Below are 27,042 nucleotides of genomic sequence, written 5' to 3'. Positions count from 1 at the left end.
TAGTTTCTTTAGCTCACTCTGTACCATAGTGAAGTGATTTTATTTAATTTCTTGCTCATAGAATGTTTTTGAGGTGCTTCAGACTTAGATTTCTCACCTGAAATACAGACCTGATAATCATAGTCTTTATGACAGTGTTATGCAGAATAATATAAAAAATAAATCTAGGAATAACAAGAAATAGGTACTATCTAGAAGTACTTGCAATTGCTTGCATACTTTCACAGAGAAACTCAGCTTCAGTCACTTTCTGTTTTCCTCTATATCTGAGATACTGTTGATTTCAGTAAATTTGCTGATTAAAATTCTGGCAATATGGGCTCGACCAGGCACAACTATCATGTGAGAATTTAGGAAATTGCATGTCTGTTTCATCCAGAACATCAATAATTGTGTCTTTCAGTTAATAAGATAGAAACTGAAAACTGATTTTTTAGCATACAGCTGCTTACTTTTCTAGAGATTTCATATTAATTAACTAAAGGATTTGAATATGACATTCACACCATTATAGGTATCAGGGTATATTTACAAGGAAACATACAAAGAAAAATAATTACTGGACCACAAAAAAATACTATCCTGTGCATTGATCTTTTCATGCTCTAAATTTTGTGGGGATTTTTTAGCAGTGACCTCACTGTAGTGAAGTCAGATTAAGTGAGAAAATGTGGTCACCCAAAGGAACTTCCTACCCATTCACTGCGTAAATTTCATGCAGTGATTCCTGTGGAGTCAGAGAGGCAAAAAAAAACTTACCTCAGAAAAAAAAAAAACAAACACTTAGACTGAAGAATCCTTCACATTCTTAAGTATTTATTTATCTTCTTCTCATTGGCATTATTTACTTATACTGGGCCATGACACTCTATAAATCTATCTGAGATGTGTTACCAACAACAGGAAAAGAAAATGGAAACAGAACATGGAAGTGAGAAGAGAAGACTGACAGCTGTAGAAGATTGTGTTTTGATTCCATCACCAAATAGAAGGGATTCTTTTAAATTCTGGGAGCATTAATTTAAAGGTGGTATTCAGCATTATTTTTTACATGTAGAAAGCAGTGAAACTTCTTCAAATTTAAAGTATTCTTTGAACAGTGAGTGATTTTTTGGGGTTATTCATGATTATTTGTAAATACTTTTGTAATTGTAATATTTAAACTTTCTTTATTTGGCCTGGCTTACTTTTGAGGTGAACCCTGAGGGGAAAATTAAGACAGCTTTAGTGTAAGGAAATTGGGTTGTTGTTAAGGTAAGACAGTAATGATTTTTTTTTATTGTCTAGTTACAGAAAAGTTAGTGTTAACTTCCATGTGATTCAGACACTGCCTTTACTTGTGAAGCATCTGCATGATTGTGGGTTTCTGTCTGAAAGTGTCAGTAATGTAACATGATAAATCTTTTTTCTGGTTTCAGTGTGAATTTGTCCTGGAAATGTCTGGGCCAAATTTAGCTCTTCACTGTAAGAAATAGTGTTGATCTCTTTTTGGAGTAGTCTTTTTTAAGAAAAGGAGTGAAACCTTTTCCCTGAGGCAAACATCAGAAATAAACGTTTAGTTTGGATTTTCTCAATAGTTTACAAATGTGGGTGTAATGTAGTGATGTTATTCTAATCTAAATCCCACACATTTCCTGGAAAATGAAATCATGTGATTTGATTCATCCTCTCACTTCTCTGCCAAGGCTCAGAGTCTAGCAGTGTGCTGTAAAGACGCATTTTCCATGCAGAGAATATCTGATTCATACAAGCTTTCTCCCACCATGGAAGTGTTCCAGCATCAGCTACTTAGACTTGTTGGGAGTCTGATTTGTTTCTGTACTCTGGTAAAATGTATCAGATATATGAAAGACCTTTTCCCATATATCTGAAGTTCTTTTGCCTTAGGTTTTCATTCAGTCATTGGGATAATGAGCAGGTAAAGGAAACTGCTTCACTTTGTGCTTGTAATTGTTTGGTGGATTGTTACATAACTAATCAGGAATGGTTTTCCTTGCATTTCTTTACCCTGTTCCTTCAGAGTGAAACAGTTTCTGATATGTGTGGTTTGCTTGGCTTCTTTTAGTTTTCTCCTACAGCTTTGGGTTTAGGAACCTGAAAGTTTTGTGTACTTGGGTGTCACTGCAGGCCCCCAGAGAGGTAATAATTAGCATTGACTATGATTGCAGAAGGTTGATCAATTACTTCATTATATCATCTTGTACTATGTTTTACTATACCTATTAAGAAACTCTATCACCTTTGCAACCAGTCTGATACAGCTTTGACCTAAGTGGTCAATCTATCTAAACACCATCTAGTGTCTAATTAAGAAATCACTCTTTGGTAAACAAATCTCCATGACACATTCCACATGTGCACAACAGCAGGTGCAAGTGGAGATAAGAATTGTTTCTCATTCTCTCCACTGATATTCTCACAGCCTTCCCCAGGAAAATGCGTGGGAAAGTCTGTGCCTGCTCTCTGTGGCCAGAGCTGCTGCCACACTTGGGGAGAATAGAGAACTGGTCAGGCTGGCGTGTAAGTTCACACCCTGGTGTGTAGATGTGAATTCTCTCCCCGTTGCTACTTCTGCTGTTCTCTCTCTGCTGCAAATGCTTTTATTTTAGTAGCATTGCCCAGATCCTCAGTTTTCTGGTATGTGAAGCTGCTAGTTTATGTCTAGCATATGTTCTCCAGTTTTCAAAACGACTTTTCCTGTTCCTGTTGATGTTGCTCCAGTGTGTTCTTTTCCAAATTGCTGACCTACCCTTAATGATACCATTAATGAACTAAATTTACTTTAGTCTGAAATCATCAAAGGCTGCAAGTTTGCAGTGGTTTTTAAGATAGGATGCATTATTGTAGAATAACACAGAGTTTAACAAGCATCTGCTTCTTCCTATTGATCGATCATGTTTTTTTAAGCTTGTTAGATGATCAGTATAAAGCAGGGATGAAGAGGTGCTGCTGTTTCTGAGTTCCTTGGCTGCTAGTGTTGCTGATGGCAGCTTGCTGTTAAGAAACTACCTGAACCTTAGACTTTTGTTTGATTTCTTTTCCTGCATTAGGCTTGATGGGACTAAATATATAAAACTATTACATAAATAAAATACATTAATTAAATATATAACTATTAAATATATGTTTAATTACCACATTTCCTAGTGGATTAATAAATTAAATCCATTCCTGTAAAAGACCTTCCTGAATACCACATGCTTCTAAGGCAGTGCATAGGTCTTACTTTAAGTGAGGCAGGGACCTCCCTTCTGTGTATGAGATGAGGAACAGCATGTGGAGCTTTCTGTGTAAAATCTTTCTTTCCTCTTAAGGTTGGAAGACATGTTTCTTTCAATGGGCTTTTTTGCTCTGTTTTTTCTGTCCCCAGGAAAATTCGTAAGGCTCAGATAATTTGTGTTGTCATGTGGCTCATGAGATTCTGAAAATCATGAAAGTTAAAGCTGACATGTGGAAGCTTGTTTCTGAATGGATTCTTCACTTCTCATCTACAGGTCTGTTAGGAAACTAGGTACCTGCTACTCCTTCTTTGGGATCTCACTTCCCTCTGAAATGAGAGAGTACTTGTTCTTCTGTTGGCAACACCTAACCATTCAAAACATATTTGCTTTCTGTGTCTCTGACAACACAGAATTCCTTAATCTACATTTTTTTTATATTGACTAGTTTTTAAATGTACCAGGTTTACCTTGGAACTGCTTTGGTGCTTTGCTGCATTATTCTGTATTTCTAAGGTGTTAAGAATTTTTCTTTTTACAGTTCCTCTTTGATATTTATATGCATAGTGTTTAAAGTTCAGGGTACTCTACAAATGCCAGGATTTGTTTATTTTCACAGTAAGACTAAACCCAAAAGTAAACTGTGTAGTACAGTTCTGCAGGAAGAGCATTTTATAGGTGTGGCAAGTTTGACGTGATCTTTCCTTACAGACAGAAATCTTGTGTGAGAAATAGTTATACCAGTTTTAGTTACCAGTTAGTCTCTATCTCCTACCATTCTGCCACCGGCATATAAATTTCAAAACTTGTGAAAATACATGTATAGAAGGAAATTCTGCCAGCTCTTTAGCAACTGACTTGTTGCTTGTGGACACCATTGAAAATGAGAGTAATGGCTGCCTCCTGTACCACACGGGCTGCGTTGGGGAGAGATTTGCTTTAAACACAGAAAGTGCTGAATGAATAAGAGACACATAGGTCATAAGATAAAAAATTTAGAAGACAGGTTCTATTCTTCAGTGGAGACATTTAGGTTGTATTATTGAAGAAATTGAGATGATGAAGATTAAACAATTCAAAGACAAGAAGCTAAACTAGAGCTCCAAATGTAATCCGTATCATTTTTGCTTTCTCCACTGGTCACAGGAGCAGGGGATGAGATTGGAAAAGCATATTCCTTCAGGAAAAATATATTACCTATCCTTCATTTTACCTTAACAAAATGAAAATTGCTATCCCTCCATCAGCATCTTCAGATTAGTAAAATTATTCAAATGACATGACCATATCATTATTTAAATTATTCTAATGACTTGACTGTTATTATAATTACATGACTATGTCGTAATCTTTTTCTCATATATAATCAGAATAGCTTTAATTGGATTCTGAAAGGAAACTGGTGGTACATTTCAGAGGAAAGTCATTCGGGCCTCAGTGGTGTCATCAAACCAGGGAACTAAAATGAGTGATTCAAAAGAGGTCCTATTGTCTGTCCAGAGAAGGAAGTCTCCTGAATTGTCCCTTTTCTCCCAGTTTCACAGCAAATCTGCAATGGGCTGGTCCAGTGTTAACACACAAAATGTATTTTTCTAGCCTTTACACTTGCAAACACATGTTGAAAATTTTATCTGAAATAACCAATAAGGGAGAAACTTGTATAAAGTAATATAAACTACAAGTTATGGAAAGTATAAGGAATCCTAATAGTTTAATTCAGAATCAGGAGCTCTAGGAGGCTGCAGGAAGAAGAGGATCTCTGTGCTGCCCTGTAGCTGCTGCTGTGCAGGGTCACCTTCCTATTAACCCGTGGTAGTCAGCGCTGAGGGCAGGATGGCCTTGTGTTGTGTTGAAGAGCCTTACCATTACTGATTGTGACTGAGCAGTACATTTTCTCCTTGGTGTCTTCTTTCTAAACTGCCTCCCTTTCTAGAAGCTGAACAGCAGTGAACCAAGAGTTGCTGTTTTCAGGGCTGAGGTTACTGTGTGGCAAGGAACATCCTGTAACATGCAAGAGTTTAGATGTGAAGCCTTCTGCTTATATATTATAAAAGAAAATAAAAGAAGTGGAATTGATTTACAAGATTTTTTTTCTCTAGTCTTTTCATTATGCATTGTTTAAACACCTAGATAGATGCCTTATGACTGCCATTGGTGGGAGTGGCAATGTAAGAACTACTTTTGAAAGAACATTGAATGTAGAACCAATACCAGGTATTAGAGTTTTACATTTGGCATAGTTGTGAAAAAAAAAAAAACATGTGAGAGAAGGGAAAATGCTGTCTCCTGCCTACTCAGTGAGTTAAAGTATTAATAAGTAAATGAAAAGGGTCTGAAGAATACACAGGTCAGGGAGAATGGGATGGGATCAATACAGGGAAAGAAGACATCAAAAATGCTTAAATATTTTTTTTCATGTCTCTGGGTGAAGTCCTCTGTTTATGCAGCTGAACTAATTTTCTTTGTGAGCACCTGGTGATATTTTATCCATGTGAAAGCTGTAAGAACCTGTGAATGTCTAGATTTGAGCCTCTGTCATTGTTCTGCTTTGTTTGTGCTGTATGAGTTATGCAAGAGTAAATCCCATTAAATGGCTAGCTATATGCTGTATTATACCATAAGAAAGAGTAAACCCACTGCTGCCCTTTTTTTGAACTTGCCTAGAGCTGGATAGATGTTGTGGAACATTTGTTCATTATTTTTGGCATTTGTGGGATGACTGAAAGTCATCTTTCTCCATGCTGAGATGTACCATCCTCTCCAGGTGGTCCCTTTGATTGAAGCTGTGCTCAGCTACTGCTCTGTGGGACAAATCCCAAGCCCACACCACATGAGCTCATAGTTTGGCACATCACCTCGCTGGCTGAAGTAGAAGCACACACCTGTGTGTGGCTTGTAGATAAATAAGCCTGATCCTGCTGTTTTAATATTTGTGTGCCTTCAGAGGTTCTAGGTCAGCACTGCTGTCTTGCTGCTCTGATGTCAGGATACAAAATTCTCTGATGTTCTGCTGCTGTACTGTACGGATGTGAAGGCAAGCCTTGTTTGATGGGCACAGTCTTCTATAGCATTAGTTCTGATGTCAAGTGATGAATTTCTTTCTGGTGTCCTGAGCTCAGGCATGGGCTGATAATGAGCCAAAACTAATTTAAGGACACCTTACTTGGTAGCATCTGCTACAAGATTCTAAGGAGAGCTGGTTTTGTCTTTTGGAAGGCTAATGGAATGTGGTTTCCTGTGTTTAGTTCTATGTAGAGATGCCAGGAGGTGGTTAATTGAATAAAACTCAACAGACTGAAGTCCAGAGAGAGATTACAGTAATCTACGGGTTCCATACTCTTGTTTCCAGGGTTTATGCCTAGTTACAGAACTCTACAAAGTTTGTGAGGCTCAAAAGGTGCCTGGGGCTGTATGAAGAACCTGGCAGCTGTGAGGTCTCAGATCTCTACTTTGTTGATACCAGGACACAGACCTTTTGTTTCACAAGCTTGTATTGAGAGGCAAGCAGATGTGGAACTTGAGTTTATCCTCTTCTGAATGACTATCCAGGCTTCCCCGAAGGCTCTAGATGTATTTTGAGTAGATGAGCTGTTTTGAATGACTGACTTTGAAGATGAAGGCCCTGACCTTTTAACTGACTGCTGTGATGTCAGAGTACTGAATTTTTGATCTAGTTTGCTGTATGTACCAGGCTTCTGTTACAATTGGTCCATGAGTTCTTGGGCTGATGGGGTTTAAACTCACCAGACTTCCAAAAAGAAACAAAAGTAACTCATCTGTGAGTCTGCTGCTTGTCTGTCACATCTCTACTCAAGGATTAGCATTTCAGGTACTGATGCTTTTGGGGTGTAGTAACTACAGATGTGCTTTATCATCTGTTACTGACGTAGCAACTCAGACATACTGGGTTTATGGACAAGGCCATGGTATATTCTGAGATTTATGGTTTGGCCTCTTCACTCTTCTCATGTGGTGTCAGGCCATAAGCAGGGTGTGCTTTGGCTCACATTGTCACCATTCTTGTTTCTGTTCATAGTTCATCAGTCTTTTATAAAGTCAGGCCAGTGCTTGTGTTCAGTCAGTGTCTCAGCAAACCATTTTGAGATAGACCTCATTCATTTAAGATTCATTCATTTCCTAATTTACCAGCTCCTTGAATCTTAAATATTTGTTTCTTGTCCTGAAATTCTGTATAGTATTACCAGCAGTATTCCTGCTCTGGTTACAAAATATTCTATTTTCTCCACTTGATCTTGGATTTATTCCTGTTAATACTACTATTCTCCTTGCATTGCACAGAGCATGCAGAGCTAGCAGAAAAATTGCTAGATCATCCTGCTCTGTCTTCTCAATTCTGGTCTGCTGATTCAAAACCAGGGTTGACATATTTGAATCATACTTAGAATGAATGAGATTTTGATTCATAGGGACCCTACAGTTCTGAATCCCAGTTAAAGAAAGACAAAAAGTGAAACATGGATCATGTCAGTACAGTCCTAGAGAAGATTGTCTTCTCTAGAAAGTTGATGATTGTAGGCAACTACATATTCCACAAAGTATTAATAAGGATTTTAAATTATTACATCTTATGACCCATGTAGAATATAGTGAATTTGTCAAGGCAAATATAGCAGTCACATGCTTTAGGAATCATAGTTTGAATTTAAAACTTACCTTGCCTTTCATGAAGCTTTATTGTTTAAAAAATCAATTCAGACTGAGCTGTAAAAACATGCTAGAAAATGCAGAGGGACTTACTTACTCATTTAATTTGAACTTTTTAATCATGCATTTTTGAGATCCCAGAGTGCTGATTCTGAATTTTCTTTATCATAAGCCCTCTTTCTAAATGCTTAGTTGTCATGATTCTTTATGGCTGGAGTTGGCAATAATGATCTTACACTTAGGCAGACTGTGTCTCAGAAGCATTTTAGTCCTTTGCCACGGGGAGTCAGGATTTCCTAGCATATGCAGCTTCCCATTACATGCTGGCCTGGAGCCCGTGCTTATTTTTTACTATGAAGGGAAACACCATTCTTTAACATCAAAGCTTTTCTATATTAGGAAAATTCTTTATGCTAAAGACATCAGCATTAAAAGCTACCATAATTTGAAATCTTAAGCCAGATCTAACCTTTCCTGCAGGTGGACAGGGAATTATAAGCACAGTTATTTTTGTTTGCTTGAGGGTCTGTTTGTATCTCATGCTTATTACAGTGTCCTACAAAACCTGTTTCTGGAAACATACACATTTTATATGTGGGTGAGGAAGCAAAATAAACTATTCAGGTGTATGGCTTCCTTTGCCTTGACTTCTGGTTAGTCTAGTGCACAGCAGCAAGGGAGGTTCCTCTCACCTGATAGGTAGCTTTTATAAGGTTGCCCTAAATATATGCTTTTAGGTGAAATACCATGTAAGAATCCCTTTATAGTTAGGTTTTGGGAGGGGGTTCTATCAAACTACATACAGAAACAAATGTATGATACTGAGAAGCCCAGTGAAGCAGAACATTTTTTAAATTTGTGTATTACATGGCTGGTGATTGGTCTTGGGTCTGAAGATGCAAAAGTCTAAACAAACCCTATCCAAACACCTCCAAATGACAGGAGACATTCACATCTCTGACTGAAAATGCCTTGAGTCAAATTCCTTACAGACAATGGAAAGTCTACCAATATGTAGGCAATTGTAGCTCTCTATTTGAGAGTTTCAAGTGAAGAAAGCAGCCTCCTGAAACCCCAAAGCACCCAAGTCTGTGCAGGTGTCTTTGGAGCCCTGATCAATTATGTTAGAAAATATACACAACACAGAGCTGTGAGAAAATCTGAAAATACAAATGTTTATGGCTGATACCTTTAGCAGGGTGGTATCCCCTTGTACTCTTGATGGAGAAAATTTTTGAGCAAAGTTCCTTATTTCTTAACATTCTCTGCATTGCCTCATGAGAACTAAACAAGACAAATTGTTTCCTCAAATAGTTTTAAGAAGAAAGTGTTGCAGCAAGTCAGCTATAGAAATGAATGGATCTTCGGTGGATGGCCTTTTGGAGTTATTTCTTCTAAGCAAATCTGAAGGTTCTTTCAGATGATCTGAGCTTTATGGTTTGTGATGGCTAATTTAGCTCTTTCTCCTTTTTCTCACAGGCATTTTTCTAGTTTTAGTTTTATCTTTCTTTATATAATCAGCTCCGCTGACAATTGTTAATAACTTCATTTCAAAAACTGGGGCCATGATCCATCCTTTGCCTAAAAGTCTGATGGGAATGAAGGGCCTGAGAAAATGAGAAGATTTGCTATGTTTGTTCTGCACATAGTTACACCAAACCAACTATAAATGGATCATGTTAAACAGTGTTTGCAGCTATAGAATTACAGCTATTGCCAATGTCTTTGTGGATGTACGTTTTTGTGACTCTATTTGGAGTATTTATATGTATAATTCACCTTTTTTTCCTTTGTTTTTTTTTTTAATATTTATTTCTTTTAAATTTGCACTTAATTAAAAATAAGGAAAAAACCAGTTAAAATTTATCCAACAAACCTGCATCAGATCTTATTTATAGTCAATAAAAATTAATAAAGTCCAAATCTTTTCTAGCTATTGGGCCTTCAATTCATTTAATGTACTTCCTCAGGAAAAAAATATGATGATGGAAGGTAAAATGACTGGAAAGCCAGTAACATGACTAGGCTCCCAAACCCAAACAAATATAAAAATAAAATTTTGTTTCTGAGAAATTTCATGTGATTTTTACTCCCTGAAGACTTTCATTCATTTGAAGTTGGCTCAAATTATTTTTATTTTTTCATATTATGAGGATTTGGTGGTTGTCCAGTTTATTTTTCCTATAAGGGTCCAAAATTATGCAGTGAAGGAAATATTCTGGAAGTCTCTAGAAGACTGATTATTTTGGCCTGGTTTTATCATCTATTATTTGGATGGATATTGGGCAAGTGACAGGTGAGTTAAAACAATTTAAAAATTCATTATTGCTGTTTTTGCAAAACTGTAAAAAAAATGAAAGATTCTTGTTGCCTTACTGTTTCCTAACAATTTTATATGTTCCTGTAAGAACATATAAACATGTTCTTGTAAAGAAGTGGGTTAACTATAATGATGATAAGGAGAACTTCTGGTAAACATTTGTCTCAAAATTATCCTCCCATTTACCTCCCTTTACAGGGATCTGCAAATCTTTTCCCTTGTTATCTAGCACAGCAGGCTGCTGGATATTGCTACAACTTACCTCCAAGTATTTCTCCAATACTAAAATCTTTTTTATATTACTGTGTCCCTTGAGCTCTTCTAGACATAGATCACTGTAAAAATATATGTTTACTTTCAAAGCATGTAATGGGCTAAAAAAAAGGTGAATGTGTGCTCTTTACTGCCTTTATCTGCCCTTAAAAATCTGTAAATACAGATCAATAAGTTACGTTTAAAGTAGTTGTTGGAACAGAGCAGAGGAAGACTAAAAACAAAATCAAAGTACCAGGTTTGTTTTTTGGTTGGTGGGTGGGTGGGTTGGTTGGTTTTTTAGGGCTTTCAAATTACATTTGGCTCTTGATTGAGCAGTTAAATAGAGTGTCTTTAGAATTAATGTTCTCTTTCTTTTCTTCAAAGGAAATTAACCATTAATCCTAGTGAATGTCTTGTATAAATACTTTAAGATTGACAGTTAGAATTTATTTAGGAGTCAAATGAGTTTTTATCCTCCATTAACTTTACAGATTGCTAGAATTAAAATCATTATTTCCACTGTCCCACTGTCTCTTTTCCTATACATGGCTTCTATCCAGCACATTCCTTGATTTACATGTTTAAAAGTATGTGTCAACCCAAAACTATGTATCTATACAAATTGGAAAGACTTGGCTTTAAGAAGGCTTAGCAGCTGAGTCCAGCAGAGTATCAGGTCCAGGGTGCTTAGTGCTTACCTGAGAAAGCAGCACATCTATCAGGGATGTGGCAGACTTGGATGAAAAAGTCTGCAAATTTTCAACCTGCAACTACCGAAATCAAGGAATGGACCCAGAAATTTTCTATCCAATATGCCTTTTTTTTTTTTCTTCTTTTTTTTTTTTTTTTTTTTTTTGGTAGGACTAAATAGATTTGTTTTCCCTTGGAAAGCAAGGGGTATCTGATGACTTGCCTGTCCTGCAAACACTCCTGCACCTTCTGCACCCACCCATGGATTTTCACTTGTTCACTGACAGCTCCAAGCTTCTCTGACAGCAGCAGTGTTGTCCATGTAATCCAAGGTGTGGGGAGGTGTCTTGTGTGACCCCAGAAGTCAAGCTACATGATAAGGTTTAGACACGGTTCCACCTGGTCATAGCCTTTCCCACAACTTGCTGAAATAGGTGGCAAATCCCGGTGAGGTATTTCAATTGTTTTCAGCAGGTTTTGGCTGAAGTCCAGAGTGTGTCATCTGTTATTTATTGTATCAGGCTGAAAACTAGTACCTTAACAACAAGTAGATGGCACAAACAAAAGGAAAGAGAGAAAAATACAGTAATGAAAAGCATAGAGTATCTGCTGTGGAGGCTCTTAAACCACCAGGAAGCTCTGGACATATTACTCTTGTTTGCCTTTTTTTTTTTTTTTTTTTAATATCTACATAATACTTTTTTGCAGTCCATTGTACATTATATTGAAAAGACTTGCTCCATTTTCAAACTAATTGTATTATTTGCCTAATTATATTGCCACATCTGTTTGGATACTGAGTGCTACAAATTAAAAGAGTCTAAGCTGTCGGTAATTACAGACATTCAGTGCTTGGCTTTCCAAGTTCTGTGGGCCACAGGTGTGCCTGAGAACAACACTCAGAAACCCACAGTAAGAAAAACATTTCTCCAAAAATACACTTGAATTGAAAACCAGATTTCCATCCATTCAGACTGAAAAGTTTTTTTTTAAATGAGATAAAAAACACCAAAGTAGGTGTTACAGAGGGCAGACAGAATCACTAGCACAGGTATACTGCTCATTTAACACATTTAGTATTGCAGCTGTGAATCATTGATCAAACCACAATACCAGGGGATTAGGAATGATGGAATGCTACTAACTGCAGTCCTGTTTCATTTCTTCTGCTTGTATTTCCTTAGCAAGCTGTGCAGGCTGAGCTAGCTCCTGTTTGCAAATCTGTACCATACTGTTGTTAAAGTCAAACAAACAAACAAACAAACAAAAAAAAGCCACTTCTGCAAGATACACTAAATCTCAATTTACTCTCCTATCTGTAAATTTCCACTGAATATGAACAAAATCTAAGATTTAGTGCTTCTCTCCTTATATTCAAGTGTTGCTGTAGTACTTCAAGATCAGTTCTTGTTCCATTTGGGCATTCATTTTGCTATGTTGATTTTCAGAACATCTTCATAACTCTCTAAACTAGGAAGAAGTGATTCTGGAATGCTGTGTATCCTAAACAACTTCATTATTTATTAATTCTCATTTATTATCTTTTTAGTAAATTTCAAAAAGCAGCACATTATCCTATCTGACAGCAGATTTCCAAGTGGTCTAAGGTTAGAAGGAGTTAGATGTAAAAGTTTTAGCAATACATCTTATAGCACATTAAATTAACCAACTGGATTTCACTTTTAATTTTTCTTAAATTGGACTTTACTCCATTATTTAAAATAAAATTGAAAAAAAATTAAAAAGACAAAAGACAATAACCTGTCCTGATGTTTGAAAAGCTAGGCTTTTTACCTCTATGACATTTAGGAGTTTTAAACAGAGATGTAATGGCTTGTATCTTCAAAGACTATCATAAATCTTTGTCACAGAGAGGGAGAGACATAAGAAACATTGAAAATTGTTTTTTGGCTCTCTCCTTTGCAGAATTGCTATAATTTTCTGAAGAGCTATCCCTGGGTAATTCATTTGTCAGCATGAGAGTTTTATTGGTTTTTAATATATTGGTTTATTTTTATAAGAGACAGAGGAAAGCCATCTGGAGTACTTGTTTGTTGGCTGACAGTGCTGGTTGCAGCCATACAGTCCTGTACAGACAAGGAGTTGCAGAGAAAGCCCAAATGGCTTGTTTGATCCTCATTTTTATGTTGCTCTAGTTTTGGCTGCCCTTCTGATTGCCCACGAGAAAGATGGCCACAACATCACTGTACATTTTAAGACCATCTCACTTTGTTTATAGAGCTCTTCAAACAGAAGGTCACTGTAGGTGTCTGCTCCAGCTGTTGCTCTGTTCTTTCCGCTCACTGCATTTACACTCACAATGTCCTTTTATTTATAGTTTCACCATTCACCCAGCCTGGGACCATGACAGGGTCATTTGCCACTAGAGTTGCTTTTATAGGTTGAAAGTTCAAAGGATGTTTTGTCTCTTTCATACACAGAACTGCAGCTTAGAAAGAGGGCAAGAAAAAGGGCAGTCCTTCCTCCTTTCTTCTGTCATGGAGACAGATGTCCTCTAAAACTGCATGCAAGATACAACCCTCATTTCAGATCTGCAGTCAGTGTGCTTGCTGTTTCCTCAAACTGTATTACTTGAGTACTGCAAGGTGGTCAAAACTAGCAGTTTGCAAAGAGCTTTGAGGGACAAACAGGAACACCTGGAAAGGAGCAATTTTATCTCATTCTCCACTCCAGCAGAGGTCACAATTTTGATTTTGATTTGTCACAAATTGGCCTGCTGGACCCAAAGCCAGCTTTCTGTGTCCTTGCTCTCCCACAGGACCTGTCACAAGGCCTGTTGAATGAGCACCAATGGATGAGACAAAATTTCTGGGTAATAGTTCAGCAAGTCTTATTCCTGTCCAAGGCAATGCTTTCTGTTTTCTGTATTATAAGATGAGAATACAAACCAACAAGAAACATCTTGCCAAAAGCCATGTGCACTTTTTGCCATGAGTGTGCACCTGAATTCCTGCCACTGCAATCTGATATTCTATTGACATTTCCAAGCTTTGCCTGTCACTTTTCCAGCAAACTTCATCTGGATTTCAGGTTGCCCATAAAGCTTGGGCAACTGGGTTTAGTAGCAAAAATTTATTTTACAATGTGAACATCTAGTTAGAGGAGACCTTATTTAGACGTTAGGAGATTAACCCTCTAGTTAGAAGGCCCTTTTAACAGAGTCTTGCCTTTAAAAATCAGTAAATAAGAGTTTCTACTTCCTTTCCTCATGAAACTGCATTGTAAATATGAACAGCAATAAATCAACTGCTGAAAAAAAGTCAATGTACAGCTGCGCTCCCCTCCTGCATAGAAATGACATTGGAAAAATCACACACATTTCCCTTTCCCTTCTAATTGACCTTGTAAAATTTACTCTATAGCCTCTCTAAAATGCCTTTTAGTGCTGCAAAATCCCAAGAAAGGTTCAGACCATGACAGTGCAAATGTTAAAACAGGCAAGGAATTTTTAAGAAATAATGCAGAAAATGCTACATCCCATCCATCCTTGTTTACCCCTCCTAAAAAAGATACGTTCCATTTGTTAAAATGCTTATTTTATCCATCAAAATTATTTTAAACTGTTCTGCAAAGTTGTGCTTGCATAGGGGATCTGGCATCCACATTCATTTGTCTAATGTATGCTGACAGTGTTCTGTTCATCTATAAATATTATGGTAACAAGGGGAATAAATCCTGTGTGTCTTATTTCTGAATTTGTTTTGTTTTACCTTTCTGAAGGACTAAATGTTGTTCAGATCTTGTAAGAAAAATTCCATTGACTTCAGGGCAAAAATTCATCCTATATATTCCAGGCCATTTTCCTGAAAACAGCTAGGTAGAGTGAGAGTGTTATGTGTGTGTTGTGTTATTTCTTAGAGTAAGAAGGTTGAAACAATTGCTTGATGTACAATGGACATTACTTAGCAAGACATCTGGTTGTTTCTCTTTTTACAGCTCTCCCTCTTTCTGAGTAGATGAAAACAGGTTTTCTTGGCTGGTTGGTCTTTGGTTTTGGGTATTTCTTTAGTTACAGAGCTGGCCACAGAAAAAGGTGAAGGGTATACAAGATGATTTCACTAAAAATTTGGTGTATTTTTGTAATTATGTAAAATTTGGTGAAAAAGATCTGAAGGATGTGGATATAGGTGTTCTTGGTCAGTCATTAAGGTCTGTTAATTGACAAGTACTTTATAGCTGTAGTGTATTAAACAGATCATTGTATAAATGATGTGTTGTAACAACTTGTTAGCCAATGCTTAGAACCAAGTATACATGAGTCTGTGGCTTATTATCTAGTATGACTCATGAAGCAACAGTGAAGACATGGGGTTTTGAAAGGTTTTTTATATTTTTAAAGACAGTCCTTTTAATAGTGAAAGAAATTAAACAACAGCAACAACACACAAACAACTTTAGCAAGTCTGTTTTCATGTTCCCCAAAGACAGCACTCATCATTATCAGCGATTTCAGTGAAAACAAGACTTGATGCTAAATAGTGTTTCTCTTCACATGCAGCTCACAATCTTCTGGGTCTTGAGGAGAAGGAATTTCTGTAACTAGATGAACTATGCACTTTGTCTAGATTTGATTCTTAACATTGTATTTTCCCTGACTAGTTAGCAATGTTTGAGTGCTTCATAATCCTCTTCCATGCTGTTTCCTTAATGGGTCAAACATAGAAGATGTAGGATTATTCTGTAGATTTCATCTTCTAATATAACAGTGAGTTCATTGAACAAGGCACAGATTTTGCCCACACTACAATCAAGTATTAAGTATTCAGTTGGGTTGGAAACAAACTGGGCCTGAAGAAGCATATTTTGACTTGGTTTTAATGCTTGGAAGAGCTTGAAAGAGAAAAGGAATAGTAGTTTTCAGCTAAACTACGGGAAGCATCCAGTGATAGAGGGGAGAGTACAGCTGACCTGGTTGTAGCAGGGATTAGCAGACTCCCTGACTCCCTGCTGGCTTGTGGTGCAATGGGGTCCAGTCCATCCACAGTCACAGCTGAAAATACTGGGTTCTTGTTAGCATTATTTAAACTTAGTTTCTTTGGGACACATTGCTTAAGCGTGTGGAAATGAACAAATTAAAACAAACCAAATTAAACCAAATTTAAAAAAAAAGAAAGAAAAAAAAAGAAAAAGAAACCTCATTTAAATATTGTTTATTTTGTGGGGGAATTAATTTACAGTTATTAAATTGAGTGACAGGATTAAGGATGTGATTAAGTTCTCCATTGCTTTATTGTTATTTACCTCTGTATCACTTGCAATGAAAAGGCCAGAATTTCTAAATGTGTATCTTGCTAGAACCTCTCTCAGGATTCATTCAGTTTTTATGTCATTATCTCTTCCAAATCAGAGAATCTCAGGCAGGCTGCTTCCCTCAAACTCTGACTTAAGGACAAATTTACTGTTTTGTTGCTTCCTGCTGGACCTTGTCAACTGCAATATTATTTTTGTTTTAGGTAGGTATGTGACAGATTCCCATCTGTTCTAGTGCTGTAATGTATTTCATCAGAAAAAAATCAGTCCCATATTAGAGTGACCAACTAGCTTTTCTGTGTATTATCACTTAATTCATCAGCAGACAGTGATTTTCAGCAGGAATGTCAGTGTTTAAGGAACCCACCTGTTTCTATTGCCAGTGAAATATTTTGATCAGAACTGACTGGAAAATTTTAAAGACAATTTCTCAGTTGAAACACATCTTTGCACTACAACTGAAACAGCTAAAACATTTCACAAATCGTTTTTGCTTTGATATGCAGGGAGATTTGCTTCAGAATTAAAGTTTTCAACACTGGTAAACCTACAGTTTGAATTTTAGCACTGTACTTGTGGTTTTTGTCACAATTCTCTTTTGCCAACATGTTTTTGGATCAATGCAGGACAGAAACCCCAGGAACTGTCTCCAAATTCTGTATTGTTACTCCTTCGTGCTAATTTTGGTTGGCTCCTTTGCCTCCAAGGACATTTAGTATTTCATGCTTTTCAACTCTGATTAAGATTTGTATTGCTCTGCTGTTTGCAAGCAGCATGTTAACATGAATATGAGCAGAAGATCTCAACCTTGGCTTTCATGCCTTTCATGTCTTTCTAAAAATGGCATGAAAACTAACAGCAGATGTTTGTCCTTCTCTGGCTCTCAAAATTTACATCCCAAATTTGTACTGCTGCTTAATGACTTAAGATAATAAATCATGTAATATCAGTCAATGGAAGCAAATTCTGTAAGTAGCTTTGTGACATTTCTGCTCCTAGGATATATTCTATGTCAAAAGAATAGAATTATCTGCAATATCTGAATGCTATATATATGCCATTCTGTACCCTCTCGGTCTGGATACTGAAGGTTTTTTTTTCATCATTTCCCACTTTACATATATCTCAGAATCAATCTCTTTTGTTTTTGCAGTGTCTGGGCATTGCTTTCCCCACTGCTGCCACCACATCCTTTTGAGTGTTTCACTAATATTCTCTTTCCTCCAAATTACAGAGAAGAAAGTACTCTCCTAACCAGCATTCCTCATGGTTAGGTCCAAATACTGGATTTTCCTTTCCCCTCTCTGTCTGGATTCCTGCTAAAATCCCATTTGCCATATCTCTCAGTGCAATGCCTGAGGTCCAGGTATCCTGGCTCCCAGAGATGTCAGTGGGATTTTCAGCACTGCAAAAGAAGGATCTTTTCTCATGTTTTGTGCTTTATTTGGAAATCCCTCTTCATCCATGCTGATGTGACTGCCCTGTGTTGTCAAACTTTATCAACCCACATTGCTCCTACTATCCTTTTGAGCACAACGACATAACTGAAAAAAAAATTAGGAAATAACAAGTATTCAATTAAGGTGTGCCATTAATTTGCACTACTTTTCACTACTGCCCTTTACAAATTAGGTCTCACTGCTGTCTTGACACAATTCATAGTGCAAGTATGACTTCTCAGTACTTAGGCTTACTGTCAATAATACCCTTCAAAAGCACAAAGAAAAGCTGATTTCTTACCTGAACAAATGCATCTGATTTCACTTTAAAAATCAGATGTATGATTAAGTCTATTGCTAAAATAAGAATGAAAAAAAATATAAAATAATTAGCACTAAAAAAGGTCCTACAGCTCTTTCTGGAAACAGAAAAAATTGATATATTTTCCTGATTTTCTACAATTTCTGATCCAGCTGCAGGCAGAAGTGAAAATGCAAAAGGAACATGGAATTGACATTTTCCTTGCAGTTATGATTCCATGTTGGAGAATTATGAAATTTGAAAAGCTTTGGATAAACATAAGACTCTCACTGCTTAGAGGCTAACCTTTGGAATTTTCTGACAACTGAGATGATTTTCAGGCCACAAGAATTTGTAAAATATTTTCCAAAATGTTGAATATGCCATATTTTAGCCATTTGAGCTGTATATATATGGCTTGATCAAGTGAAAAAAATTGTTATTTAAAATAAAATCAGTTCAAAAATGCTGTCAGGAAGATGGGGGATGGAAAGAATTCTTAAAATACTTGTCTTATAAATGACAAAAATAATTTTGAAACAGATGCAAGCGAGGTATTTTTTCTATAACTTTGAACTGTGTGAAGCTTCTACCTTCAATGCCTTTAGTGGTAGTTAACTTCTGGACTTCACAGTCTATCCATCAGTAAGATATCTTTTAGTTATGTTAGTGCTGTGTGATTATATGCATAGGAACTCCCACAAATTGTCAGTCAATTGTAGAACAGAGCAGAAAACAAAATATATATCTGTCCCCAGTTAAAAATGTGTGTCAGAAATATAAGAGAACATGATGGGCCTAATCAAGCAAGAAACAGCATTTGAATGTATTATCTGTTCTTCTAAGAGTGGTAGTTTGGCTTGGAATAATGCTTTTCAAGCTCTGGAAATACCCATATCACTAATCAGCGATATTAATTCATCTCTGTGATTAAGGATCCCTGTCTTCCTTTTAATACTACATGTATTTTAGACATGGGGTACTTAAACTAGAAGTTTGGGACTATGGATGGATTTTCTAGAAAATATTGTTATATACTGCATTTTAGAGGCCAGTACATGCTTTTAGTTTTGGCAGAAAAAACACTTCTTGCTGTTTAATTTTCATTTTGTTTTGTTTTTTTCCTCATTGTTGCTAAATGCATTGGGTTTTAGTGATGTGTACAGGGAACTGTGAATGGGGAAACTAAACCAACAGATCCATGGAACAGGCAAAAGAATGTGCTGGCTAGAGACCAAAGGGGATCAGCCAATTACTTAGGAGAATAAAAAATTTCCTCTCATGACAGACTTTTTTCTCTGCTAGATGTACAATTGCATGTACAATGTTCCCATGGTTCTGATTGTGGCAGGCATTTCATTTTCATTTATTACATTATTCCTGTCTGGTTTAGAGCAAACTAAATTCTAAAAAGGGGGTCCTTTGAGGGCACACCTGGCAGTATAGGAGAGTTACGCCTTCTGGAGAAAAAAGTGTTTTCTGCTCATGCAGCCTTTTACTATAATCCCATAAAGTGTAAACAGAATGTAACTTTTTAAATTCAATTTCAGTCAGAAAATTCTAATTCTGAATCTGTCCTCTGGTTCAAGTACTTTCCCTTTTCCATTATATACAATGTACTCAGCTACTAAGATAAATCTTTCACAGTGCTTTATGAAGAAATCCCCATTAAGTGTTTATCAAAGCATTGTATCAGGATAACAAATGATGAGTATATAAATAGCATTGCTCCATTGAAATAATGAAGTAACATAAATTAGCACTACCTGACCATCAGGAATCAGTGAAACTATGTAAATGAAATCAGCTCAGGGTATGTCTGATCCTTGGAATGATTTTGCCTTTGATTAAATAGTATTATACCAGTGCCCACAATTTGTCTTAGTTCTGGGAAGGGATGAATTTTACTAGGCTCACTTATCTAGCTTACTTAAAACTGTAGATGCACAAAAGTGCTAGGTTTTGCTTATAGAATAAAATTTCTGGTAGGTGACTGGTAAGTTGCCTAACTTCATAGATTTCACCTTAAATTTTTTCTCTAGATTTGAATCCATGAACTTGCAAAACTGAGGAATGAATGATTTTGAATAAAACTCCAAAAGTAATTTCATCAACTCAGGTTTCCTTCAAATTAAATTGTTGAATGTAACTAAAGTTTAGATTGGCAAAAAAAAAAAAGATATGTTTTTGGTAAGAAAGTATAATTTTCTATTTCCTTTTTCTCCTTTAATATAAATCCTTTATTGCTCAAAATTTGAACTTCATTCAAACCAGACAATTTTAGATCCTTAAAAATGTTTACTTAACATTATTTCCAAGTGATATGGTACATTAGTAAGATTATGTTGTATCCTTGTCTTTTTTCATTCTCAGGTATCTTTTAACTTTGGGGTTTCTTTTGTTTTGGCCCTTTTTTTTTTTTTTTTTTTTTTGTTGGTTTGTTTGTAACTTTTTTTTAATCCCCTGGAGGGAAATTATTTTGCTTGTCAACATTATATCATGCAATACCATGACAGTGTTGGTGTTGCAATTTTAAGACTATCAAATGATGGATTTGAAAAACAGTCTTTTTTTTTCCTTACTATGACTTTTATATTTTTCATTACAGAGGAGCAATTCAACATCATCAAGTTTTTGACTATTTCTCAAAAAGGTCCAACTCCTAAAATTTCTCCTGAAAGAAACTCAACATTTGCATAAAGTTAGTATATGCATACTCTTCATGATGTGGAGAAAAACTTAGATAAATCTAAAAGATTGAAGCTAAAACTTTCCTTCAAATTCAGAAATGCTTGACTTTGAAACATTTATCTGTAGATTATGCTACTAGGTGAATACTGAAGGCACAAGTTTCATTTTGCTCCACTTTTCATTGCAAAAACCAACAAGTGCAAGTGTCTGTCTGGCATGGAGGGATCACCCAGAGCAGAGAGCCACATGGAACAATATCTAGAATAAGTGGGACTTGGGGATGTATATCTCTACTTTAAAAAGTGTCTAAACTTCCAATGCAGGCGGCAGTACTACTTGTTGCATGTCCAGCTCAGGGCAATGCCAGGTTCCATCTTTTCTGGCACAGAGAAAGAGTCAGCCTTGCCCGGGTCTTGAAAGCTTCATTTTTATATTTTCCACCACTGCCCTGGGACCTAGCTTGTACAATGTTAGGCTGTTTGTGTTGAGGACATGTTCACACATTTCTGAACACAGTGAAAGCACTTACTTTCCTATGCTAATGATTTGTTTGGTTTGGTTGTATTCTACCTAGGCTTTTATAAGCACTTCTACAACCACTACAAGCAGAGTATAAAGCAAAGGTAATTATCATTCCGGTGTTGCTGTATCTTGTAATATTAGCCTTTGTTTTAGCAAATTCTCCAAGAATATTTGAGATGCCTAAATCCATATTGTGTAGCTGTCCTCAGTGAACTGCTGGGTGACTGCAAAAGTTCTGTCTCACCTCTATATGCAGCTTTTCCCTTATTTCACCATACTATCACTGATTCCATATAGTGCCCTGATCCATTGCAAATATCAGTTAAAATATGTCAGATGCTATGGGATTCTGCAGAGTGCCATATGTAAGCATTAGATAGCACTACACTGTTGTTGTTACTATTATTTTTTATTTTAGATAGTGCTTCCTTATGGTGTTTCTTCTCCAGTGACAATGTACCAAAACCCTGATGATATTACAAAAACAGCAGAAGAGCTTGTTTGTGAATCACTGTAGTATGTCACCTTTGGAGATGAGATTTTTGGATGTTTCACCCATGATATTCTGATTTAATTTGCTTGTGTGCAAATGTCTTCCAAAGACTTCAGCCAAGTCTGTCTGGGCTCAGCCTGTTCTTTTCACTTTTTCATAGACCTTGGACATCAAACAAGAAAGAGACAGTGGGTTGTTAAAACCATATGGCACCAGTATGTGAAGAGAGGAATATGAGAATATGAATATGAAGAGAGGAATACACAAGTAAAGTGTAGTGGTAAGAACATAGTATGATTTTCTCTGCTTATGAGCCTTGAGCTTAGCTCAGTTTCATGTCTGGTTATCCTTTATCCTCTCTCCAGCTGCCTGTTTTCATGACCTTGCTAAGGAATTTTCCAAAACCTCTACTCCTTCAGAAAAATTGGCCAGCAATTTCAAATGTTATTAGTGGGGGAGAGGAAGGACATAAAACCAGAATGTACTATCACAAAGACATAATTTCCTTGGATACCATGTTAACACAATAGAGTAAATATTTATACACAGCAGCTGTTAATGATGAGCATTAAATGCAAGTATAAGAAATTCCTCTGAAAGCAGAGGAATTAACATTTTACTCTAAGAGAAATGTAATTACTGAAAGCCTGAAGTAAAAGGTTTTGTGGGCCTTATATAGGGTCTAAGAAATTTATATTACCATTTAGCATAGTCTTGAAGGTCAGAAATAATTACGGGTATTTGATATTTATGAATAAAACAATAATTTGCTTTATTTCCATCTTGTTCACAGTGTGTTTTCATGGTTTCAGTGAGTGTTTTGTGTGTGTTTGGAAGGAAATTTTCAAGAAGATAAAAATAAATCTTTCAGAATGTAAAGTACACACTGGGCTTTGGGAAGACTGCAATGATAATTTTTTTTTTCTTTCCAGAGCCTGTGAATGGCTGAGCAATATCCAATATAGGATGTAAGAGGCAGCAACATAGGAAAAGGATACACAATAATTCTACGCTGCTGAATTGAGTCCAGAAGACAAGTATTTTGACTGGATGCCTGTCAAATCAAATTGGATGCTGTTAAAAGGTATTTCAAGGACAATGCAATCACCAGGCATAGTCATTGTGGGTTCATAAAGGGAAAGTCCCAGTTATTAATTTGATACCCATCTAGAATAAGGTTACTTGCCTAGTGGATGAATGGAAGGTGGTAGGTGAGGCTTTTCTTGATTTTAGTAATATTTAGTAAGATTTTGGTAAGATTTTTGGTGCTGTCCCTCAAAGTATTGTTCTGGACAAGCTGCTGTGATGATCAGGTTCACAGTGTGCTGGATGAAGAACCGGCTGAATGTCAGAACTTCAGGGGTTTTAGTGTATAGGGCTACATCTGCCTGGTGAGCAATCACCAGTGGTGTTCCTCAGGAATTCACTGGAGGACCAGTTCTGGTCAATAAGTTTATCAATGATCTGAATGCAGGACTTGAATGCACCATTAGCAAGTCTGCCGATGATACCAAACTGAGAGGTGTTGCTGACCCTCTCAAGGCACAAGAGCCTCACAGAGGGATCTGAAATAGAGTGGAGCAATGGGTAGTTATCAGTGGCATGAAATTTAACAAGAACAAATATAGATTCTTCCCCTGGGATGCAGTAAAGCTGGGCAAAGTATAAGCTGGGAGAGGAGTGTGTGTAGAACAGCCCTGCAAAAGGGACCTGTGGGTGCTGGTTGGCAGCAGCTCAGGCTGAGCCAGCAGCGTGTGCCCGGGCAGCCAGGAGGGCAAACCCCATCCTGGGGTGCATCAGACACAGCAGCACCAGCTGGGATTGGGATCATCCTGCTGGATTCAGCCCTGGTGCAGCCTCACCCTGAGTCCTGTGTGCAGTGCTGGGCCCCACACTCTGATCCTGTCCTGGAATGGTCCAGAGGAGGACAACAGAGCTGGTGGAAGGGCTGGAAGGCACATCCTGTGGGGAGAGGCTGAGGGCTCTGGGCTGTCTGGTTTGGAGAGAAGGAGGCTCAGGGGTGGCCTCATTGCTCTGTACAGCTCCCTGAGGAGGGGACCTGGAGAGGGAGGGTCTGATCTCTGTGCTCTGGACCTTAGGATGCACCTCCCTGCTGAGAGGATGGTGAAACACAGTCACAGGCTTCCTAGAAAGGTGGTTGATGTTCTGTGCCTGTCAGTGCATCTGGACAATGCTGTTCACCCTTGGACTTTAACTTCTAGTCAGCCCCGAAGTGGTCAGGCAGTTAAACTACATGATCTCTTTAAGTCCTTTCCAACTATTTTATTCTGGGCTAGGCTTGCTTCTGCTATTTAATCAGATGGATTTCTGTTCATTAAAAATCAGTAATTTTCATGTGTCTTTTAATCTTGCATGTTCATTTAACTTCTTCATTTCAGAAAGTATTTGTAAAACATTTGTATGAAGATAGCAAGGACTCTATTAATAAATAATTGAGATTTTTTTGCCAAATATGATTGACAGTCTCTGTAATCTTTGCCACATAGATGGAAAAGAAATCACAAAATGTATCCTGCTGGCTCCAGAAATTCCTGTCTGCTATAATGACATCTATAGACAACATATCATAGACATATATTATAGCACCATTTAGGTCCCAGCTTTCCACACATGTCTTGTATACTTGTTATTATAAATCTCAAAAGAGCAACTAAGGATTGAGCTGAGATCTCTGAACTGAAATAATGAAAATTACAATACATAAAATGATATGTATCTTTCCTGAAGTACAATCACATTAGACCCAGATCTGCAAATAGTTGTAAAAAATCACTTTACTCACATGGGCTCCTATGAGTTGGCTCTGCCATTGAATTCAATGAAACTGCTGATACACTTAAGTTCTTTCATGTCAGAATTGGAAATAAAACTATCACTTGAATATAATCACCCAGTGTAGAAAATATCTGGAAATAATGAGACATCTATGCTGGACATTTCAGCATTGATGGTTTGAAAAGCAAGGAATAGAAACAGCTTGTTCATCACTCCATAAAGGCTATGTTTTCAAGTGATTAAACTGAAAAGTGTTATATTTTGAAGTGTTATATTTGTGTGGCTGCGCAGTAAATAAATATAGAATACAAGATATGTTACACATTGCATGCACACCAAAAGCTGTTGAAGTTTCTGGGGGAAGTGTACATTGAATATGAGGCACAAGGGTGGAAAGTAGGGTTTGTGTTTCTCTACATATGTATGTGCTCAATCAATACATCCTCAGATACAGCATGGATGCAGTACTTGTCTCTTTCCCAGTTCATCTGCTCCAAGCACATTCTGAGGCCTTGTCCCCGGAGAGCTTTCTGTATGTTTGATTTGCATGTGTTTGTAGTCCCTGCAGGGTGGAGCAGCTCCTGCAGAGCAGTGACTTCTTCTACTCTGCTTGAGTCAGTGGAGGTCACTTGGGATTCAGTCACAGCAGCAACAAACCTGAGGACTCTTGCCTGCAGCTTGTCATGATCCCAACAATATAGCTAAATTCCTTTATTTTCCCTCTGACTTTCACACCAGTTACGTAACTCATGTTAAAGAATACACTTTCACCCTTCCTATAATGACAATATTTTGTCACTGTAAACAAATGCTTATCTGACATGCAGGTACCCTAGTAACACAGAAATACCATTGGTACAGGCATGGATTAGTGAGTAAAAGACCTGGTTTCCAAGGTTTGCAAGTCCTGTAGTCTGCGACAAATGACAAATCCATGTTTCTTGTCTCACACTGGTTTATGGTTGTGCATTCTGCCTGAGTCTTGCAGGCTGTTGAGCAGAGAGCTGAGCAATCAGCTAGGTGTTGGTTTGTTTCTCTTGATAAGGACACTGTTACATGCTCTCTTGCATGGTCAGTCAGTACAGCATCCTTGTTTAACCTTTCAGCTAAGGCAGATGGTGTGATTCATTGGGTGTCCTGAGCAGGCCCAGGAATTGGACTCGATAATCCTCATCAGTCCTGTCCAACTCAGCATATTCTAGGATTCTGTAACTTTGTTTAACCATTTGCACAATATTAGGCTGGATCTTGCTGACTTCCAATCTTCTAATGATAAATTAGAGTGCTCTCTCCGATGAAAACCTAAGTCTGCAAGAAGACATTTCTCTTCCTTTGACTTCTCAGTGAAGTTAGTGAGTGGGTCAGCCACCAGTGTGTAAGCTTGGAGGAGAAGCAAACATACCTTCCTTTTCATTTTGTACCCCACATGTTCTCTCTGAGTGCTGAACAAACAATTCAAATGTTATATTATCTGCTCTTGCTCTAAGTTACATTATCTGCTCCTGCTCTTGGACCTGGTTGACTGGGAAATGGAACCAGAAGGGAAAAATGGCTGTTTTTCCCAGTACTCCCTACCTAGGGAGAAGGTGGAAGAGCAGACCAGCAAGTCAGGCCTTCTGCTTCTCCCATAGAACCCACAGGAATTTCCTCTTTTGTGATAAAACACTGCTAATAACCACAAACCTGGACACTGGAGCAGTGGCTCTTCATGGAAGGACTCAGTATTATCCCTGTTTAAGGAGTGGGAAGAAGTGAAGGGAGGTGAAGCACCTGCCTCAAGCCACCTGGATGAGGGAGGGTCACCTCAAGACAAACACTGTTCACCTCTTCTCAGCCCTATCCTCCAAGGAGCCTATGACTTCTATAGAGTCTCAAGGCTCAGAAAGTCAAATGCCTTAATATTATGTAGCAAAAATAACGGCTATCCACCTAGAATCAAACTTTGCTGGGTCTATGTGCTTATGTCCAACTCCACCAAACCTGGGAATTTGATGAAAAGCTGCTGTCCATGCCTTAATGGAGGGTTATGCCTCCTTTTCCCAGGGTCAGTGGATCAGGAAATTACAGAATGGTTTTGATTGGGAAAAAACTTCAAAGTTCATCTACTCCAACAGATCATCTACTTCAACTAGAATAGGTTGCTCAGGATCCCATCCATCCTGGCTGCAAACACTTCCAGAGTTGGGACATATAATGCTTCTCTGGGCAACCTGTTGCAGTGTTTCACCAACCCCACAGTGAAGAAACTATTCTTTATATATATAATATATATTTACCCTCTTTCAGTTTAAAACCAGTGCCCTTTGTCCTGTCATTAGACACTGATAAAATATCTCTCTCTCTCTCTCTCTCTCTCTCTTTTATAAGACTCCTTTGTCTAT

At 37.4% G+C, this 27,042-nt stretch overlaps 1 protein-coding gene across 1 annotated transcript; it reads left to right on the top strand.

The window, feature by feature from the left end:
• Window positions 1–27: 27 nt before the first annotated feature.
• Window positions 28–24,427, top strand: HSD17B3 (hydroxysteroid 17-beta dehydrogenase 3). Its single transcript, XM_085568037.1, is given in 8 exon segments — window positions 28–1,918; window positions 3,315–3,378; window positions 15,179–15,305; window positions 15,769–15,835; window positions 16,588–16,622; window positions 18,677–18,713; window positions 19,710–19,848; window positions 21,791–24,427. Coding segments are annotated over 8 exon segments (819 nt in total). The 5' UTR covers window positions 28–1,724; the 3' UTR covers window positions 21,947–24,427.
• The last annotated feature ends 2,615 nt before the right edge of the window (window positions 24,428–27,042 follow it).

This window comes from Lonchura striata, chromosome Z (assembly GCF_050655825.1).
Source record: "Lonchura striata isolate lonStrDom1 chromosome Z, ASM5065582v1, whole genome shotgun sequence".
Taxonomy (NCBI): domain Eukaryota; kingdom Metazoa; phylum Chordata; class Aves; order Passeriformes; family Estrildidae; genus Lonchura; species Lonchura striata.
This window is presented reverse-complemented; position numbering and strand designations above follow the sequence as displayed.